Source organism: Penaeus japonicus, unplaced genomic scaffold (genome assembly GCF_977035675.1).
Source record: "Penaeus japonicus unplaced genomic scaffold, GWHDUDI00000001_assembly GWHDUDI00000031, whole genome shotgun sequence".
In the NCBI taxonomy this organism is placed as follows: Eukaryota; Metazoa; Arthropoda; class Malacostraca; order Decapoda; family Penaeidae; genus Penaeus; species Penaeus japonicus.
The window spans coordinates 22,774,729-22,782,228 of NW_028234433.1; the positions used below are offsets into that span (position 1 = coordinate 22,774,729).

Here is a 7,500-nt window from a genome sequence, read left to right on the forward strand (position 1 = left end):
GATGCATTCAATGACGAACCAACATTAAACCATAAAAACTACCCAGTCTTTGCTTCTTTTGAACACTGGCCTCAAAAATTATATGATGTCAGTTCTTTTGGTCACAATTTCGATTACGCAGATGAAGAGGTTACAATCGCTACTGCTAAAACCACTGACTGCCGTTCAGTAGCTGTACCTCAAGCAGAGAGCAATGTGATGTTCAAATATTGTCAGGGTATTTTTTCAGTATATTGGTTCTCATTATCGTCTGCAAGAAATTTTATGCATGTAATTACTTTCGTAGTTTCCATATAAAGCACATGATATGTGATTATGTATATCCAAAATTGAAAAAATATTTATGTGTATCGTCCTTCTCTTAATGATGGTTATCTTGATGGTTATCAATAGTACCTAAAATAACATATTTGCATATATGTTATATACAGAAATTTATCCGCACTTATATTCACAAATGCATATGCCCTTATAAGCACACTTGTATCCAGACACATGCAAAACGCAAACACACACACACACACACAAAAATGATAATACAAAATAATAATAATAAAAGAAAAGAAAAAAAAACAAAAAAAAACAAAAAAAAAAAAAAAAATATAAAAAAATATATATATATATATATATATATATATATATATATATATATATATATATGTGTGTGTGTGTGTGTGTGTGTGTGTGTGTGTGTCTATATATATATATATAAATGTATATATATATGTATATATGTATATATATATATATATATATATATATATATATATATATATATATATACATGCGTGTGTGTGTATTCATATACATAAACTTTTATATATTTTTATACCAAAAAATATATTATTACTTTAGAAAAATCCTTTTTGTATGTCAACTACAACGCCGCGAGAGAGTAAATATCGAAATAGTTCCCTAAGAGTGGATGTCGGCAGATGACTCATCGACTCATTCATGGTGCTCATCTCATTTGTACAACGCAGGGCGTGGTGCGAAGACACCTCCGCGCAAATTCGACTCAGTATGTTAATCAAACATTAGTTAAACATTCTTCCGATAAAGAGATGACCAATGCGGGATATAATAAACAAAGGTAGGCTATGATGGCAAAAAAAAAAAAAAAAAAGAAATCATTTTTTTTTTTTTTTTTCTATTTATTTATTTTCTTCTCAGTAATGTCCGTATCCTAATCCAATCATTCATCGGAACTCTAGTATTACAATCCCCATAAGCAGACTACAAATTCATCAGTATATAATATTTCATTGTGCAACTTCTTTCATTTATGTTAATTTTATGCAATTTATCATTCACTTCTGTATATAACCTTTGATTTACGAGACCACATATTCACACTCACACGCATAAAAAATCTAAAAGACAAAAAGTGAGAGAGAAATAGAGGGTAAAATAATATACGTTTGACGTATTTTGTATACAAAAAGTAATATTTGTCTGTATACAAATCATACATTTCATTATTTAGTGAATATAAACATTGGCTGTGGATAGTCGTTTCGTAAGCTAAAATGACTCCCCTCATCCATAGACTTGCCTTTGCTTGATGGCAATTCTTCCTACAAGGATATGTGTACATCAGTCCCTGCACAACTTCTTTTCACTCATAACAAATCCAAAAATCAAACAGTTATCACTGTAAGAAAAATATTGCTTTAGTATTAGTATTACAACAAAAACTACTTTTGGACAAATTTCAATAATGAAAAATGATATGATCCTGTGACAAGTTCATTTCATTTATATATATGTATACATATATGTATATATATATATATATATATATATATATATATATATATATATATATATATATATATATACATATATATACATATATATGTATATATATACATATATATATATATATATGTATGTATGTATATATACCCATATATGTGTGTGTATACATATGTATGTATCATACAAATGGACAAATACAGACATATGCATATGCTTAAACATTGACATTTACAGGTGTGTGTGTAAATGAATAAATAAATGTATGTATGTATATATATAAATATATATATATATATATATATATATATATATATATATATACAATATTATGTATATGTATATGCATATGTGTATGTGTTTCTGTATATATATATATATATACATACATATATATATATATATATATATATATATATATATATATATATATATATATATATATATATATATATATTCACACACACACACACACACACACACATATATATATATATATATATATATATATATATATATAGATAGATAGATAGATAGATAGAGAGAGAGAGAGAGAGAGAGAGAGAGATGTATATAATGTATATAAATATATGGGGGGAGGGTTATGTATGAGTGTATTTGGAGATACCATATATAGCATGTTGTTCTATCAGGCTTCCTGCATGTCCCATATCCCTTTCTATATTTAATTCGCTATTAGCTATTTCTAGTCGTCCCCCCCAAAAAAAAAGATTGACCTTCGAGGTAAGTCTTTTATGGTTTGGCAATTCCAATAATTACTGACCTTGGTGTTCGTCTTGTATATAAGCTCAAACTCGTGCCTTATATCTTCAGAGTTTTTCCTGCTGCAACACAAAGCAAATCAGATCTCAACATGAAACTGGTAAGCCATTCACTTACAACTTAATAGAATGAAGATGATCAGTACTTTCGAATTCCATAAAGTAATATATAATGCAAAAAATGTTCTATGGTTTATATGTTCAACGTCTTTAAATATATTAATGTTATCCACCAATAGCTTTTCCACTAGAGGCTTTTCCACATGTACATTAAAGGTGTGCATATACATATACATGCACATACATTTGTATATATATATATATATATATATATATATATATATATATATATATATATAGATAGATAGATATAGATAGATAGATAGATAGATAAATGTATATAGACAAAGATAAAGATGCATATATTTATGCATATATATGAATATATGATTATATATATATATATATATATATATATATATATATATATATATATATATATATATATATATATATATATATATATATATATTTATATATGTGTGTGTGTGTGTGTGTGTGTGTGTGTGTGTGTGTGTGTGTTTGTGTGTGTATACTTAAATATATATGACAGGATATGTGTTTATATATATATACATATATATATATCAGTTGCTATTCATACAATCCGTGTAATTATTTGCCTTTCAAAATTAGATGTACGTCTACTGATTGGTTTGACCTTTACAGCTGTCGATGGTTCTGGCCCTGATCGTGGCCCTGACAGGACTCGTAGGATGGACTAGCGCCATGCCTGACCCTGATCCAGTGGCTGATCCTGACCCAGTGGCTGACCCTTCAAGATTCTATGGCGGGAATCGTGGCTTTGGATTCGGAAGGGGTCACGGATTTAGCAGGGGTCATGGTTTCAATAGAGGTTTTGGATCTTTTAACCGCGGTCACGGTTTCGGCAACCGTTACAATCACTATGGATAAAGTCATGTTGACTGCCTTTCTAAACTAGCAGATTATATTCTACTATTTTGACTTTATACTCTCATCTGAAATAAACCTTATGCATTACTTTTCTGATTGCCTACCCGTACGTTATAAACATCGATGTATGTATGCATGTGTATACATATATATGATAATGATAATAGTAATTCTAAAAACTATAGATCAATTGATGATTATCAGTAACAAGGAGAATTCCCTCAATGTTTAATTCTGCATATATAGGAAATAGGATGTAGAGAATAGTGTACATCTTTTTTCTTCTTCCTCTTCTTCAGAAAATAACGTTCGGAGACAGTGATTATAATGCCACTCATAAACCCTTTACAAACAACCACGACACCAAGACTTCAACATTGTTGATGATAATAACAATATCAAGTTTTAAAGGATTTTATTGCTTCTTCTCTAAACGTAACATAGTAGACTATATCGGTGCACATGATTACTTAAAGACAGACAACAACATGCACAGTTTTCTGTTGAAGCTCAGGCTTCGAAATTATATATAAGTAAAAGGTACAACCGATGTTTGCAATGAATGCTTAATCCATTAATTTCTCCTATATGAAAGCTATTAAAGACAGACGAAAGGACAGTTATCTAATTATATGATGCATTCAATGACGTACCAACATTAAACCATGAAAAAAACTATCCATCTTTTGAATACTGGCCTCAAAAATTATATGATGCCAGCTCTTTCGGTCACAATTGCTAAAACCACTGACTGCCGTTCAGTAGCTGTACCTCAACCATAGAGGAACGTGTTATTCAAATATCAGATTATTTTTCAGTATATCGGCTCTTGCTATCGTCTGCAAGAAATTTTATGTATTTCTATTTCCACTGCCTCTCCTACATTTTGGTCCTGCATTCTGAACAACTCTTTTTTATTCTGAAAATTATGACATCCATCAAAACAATAAGAATTCATTTATTGACGTTTAATTTATAAGAAAAAATGCAAAAGTTTAATTCTGCAGATATCAAATATAACGTTATGAAAATCGTGCACATCACTTATGACTCTTCAGAAAATATAAAAATGTCATTGGTCTCATATGAGGATGATAATGACTCTTATACAGACAATATGAACAATTAAGTTAACAGAACATTATGAAAAAAAATATACAGTTTATAGCGATTTTTTTTCTCAATAATTTCTGCTCTTTTAGCGTAATATGAAGACAGGCTATGTCGGTGCACATAATTACTTTTGTAGTTTCCGTATGAAAAAGGGTATGTGATAATGGGTATCAGTAGCATGCATGTACACACATCTATATACAAAGATGTTTCCACACTCACACACACAAATGCACACGCCCCTATAAACATAGTTGTATCCGCACACACATACATTTATATATAATTATATATATATATATATATATATATATATATATATATATATATATATATATATATATATATATATATATATATATATATATATATATATATATATATGTGTGTGTGTGTGTGTGTGTGTGTGTGTGTGAGTGTGTGTGTGTGTGTGTGTGTGTGAATATACTTAAATATATCCATATATGTGTATATGTATGTACATATATGTGTGTGTGTGTGTGTGTGTGCATTTATGTGTGTGTGCATATGTATATATGTCTATATATATATATATATATAATATATATATATATATATATATGTATATATGTATATATATATATATATATATATGTATATATATATATATATATATATATATATATATATCCATACCGATATCATCATAGGTAAGTGACACTAGCCTTTACTCTCTCACGGTGGTAAATCTAGAAAAGTCCTTTCTGTGCCAATTTTACGGCCGCGAGAGAATAAACATCGAAACTATTCCCTACGAGTCAGTAGATCATTCACGGTATCCATCTCATTGTACGCCCGCATGGCGTGGTGTGTAGTTAAGCATTCTCCCTATTTAGAGTTGGATAATGAAGTATGTAGTACACAAAGGTAAGCTATCATGACAACACGGTTTTTATTTTTATTTTTTCATATATTTATTTCCCAGAAATGTCCATATTCTAATCCAATCTCCCATTCACCGAAACTTAAGTTTTGCAATCCTCATAAATAGATCACATGTTAATCAGTAGTTGCATATAACGCAGCACTGTTCTTTCATTTCCGTTCATCTTATGCAATTTATAATTTGCCCATTAAGCCTTCTATATATCACCTTTGATTTACGAAAGCACATATTCCCAAACATACTTAAACAACCTGGAAAAAAGGAAGAGAGGAGGAAACAAAACGCTATTAAGGTAGATTGTATATAAAAAGTTATATTTATGGATGTCGGCAAATGAATTATCACGTCATTCATGGTGTTTATCTCATTTGTACGCCCGCAAGGAGTGGTGTGCAGACAAACCCGTGCAAAATCGTCTTCGTGTGTTAGTCAGACATTAATTAAATATTTTCCCCAAATAAAGATGAGCAATTCAGAATATAGTACACAAATGTAAGCTATCATGGCAACACGTTTTTTCTTTTATTATTATTATTTTTTTTTTTTTCATTTTCTGTTTTTAAATATCTATTCCCCAGTAATGTCCATATCCTATTCCTATCCTCTATTCCTCGAAACTTCAGTATTACAATCCCCATAAGCAGATTACATGTTCATCAGTAGGTGCATATAACCAGTCACTGTGTAACTTCTTTCATTTTGCTTAATCTTATGCAGCTGATCACGTTCCCTTCTGTATATAACCTTTGATTTAAAAGACTACATATTCACAATCACACACACAAACAATCTAAATTCCAAAAAGTGAGAGAAAAGCAGAACGTAAAACAATCTGCGATTAACAATTGTATATAAAAAAAATCGTATTATCTGTATACAAATCATGCATTTCTTTATTTAGTGAATATAAACATTGGTTACGGATAATCGTTTCGTAAAATCAAGTGGCTACCCCTCAACCAGAGACTTGCCTTTACTTGATGGCAATTATTACTAAGATGATATGTGTACATCAGTCCCTGCACAACTTCTTTTCACTCACAATATATCAAATAAACAAGCAGTTATAATTGTAGGAAAAATATTGCCGTAGTATTATCATTACAACAAAAACTACTTTTCGACAGATTTGAAAGATACTAAGTAAAATGTTCCTGTGACATATACATACATATGCACATCCATGCACGTAAACATACACATGTGTGTGTGTAAATATATATATATATATATATATATATATATATATATATATATATATATATATATACACATGCATATATATATATATATATATATATATATATATATATATATATATACATATACATATATATACATACATACATACATATATATGTATATATATATACATAATATATATATATATATATATATATATATATATATATATATATATATATATATGTCTATTATATATATGTATATATATGTATATATATTAATATACAAAACATATATACATATATGTATATATATGTATTAATATACAAATACATATATACATATATGTATATATATATATATATATATATATATATATATATATATATATATATATAAATTATCATATATATGTTTATATGTATTAATATACAAATACATATATACGTACATGCATACATACATATATATATATATATATATATATATATATATATATATATATATATATATATATATATATATATATATATATATATGTATACATATATATATATATATATATATATATATATAAATATATGTATATATATGTATAATATATATATATATATATATATATATATATATATATATATATATATATATAATATATATATATATATATGTATGTATGTATGCATGTACGTATATATGTATTTGTATATTAATACATATAAACATATATATAATAATTTATATATATATATATATATATATATAATATATATATATATGTAT

General features: G+C 27.4%; 1 protein-coding gene across 1 annotated transcript; it reads left to right on the forward strand.

The window, feature by feature from the left end:
- The first annotated feature begins 2,595 nt into the window (after nucleotides 1-2,595).
- Nucleotides 2,596-3,602, forward strand: LOC147468080 (uncharacterized). Its single transcript, XM_086555391.1, has 2 exons — nucleotides 2,596-2,641; nucleotides 3,270-3,602. Exons 1-2 carry the CDS (start codon nucleotides 2,633-2,635, stop codon nucleotides 3,513-3,515), a joined length of 255 nt encoding a protein of 84 aa, XP_086411517.1. The 5' UTR covers nucleotides 2,596-2,632; the 3' UTR covers nucleotides 3,516-3,602.
- The last annotated feature ends 3,898 nt before the right edge of the window (nucleotides 3,603-7,500 follow it).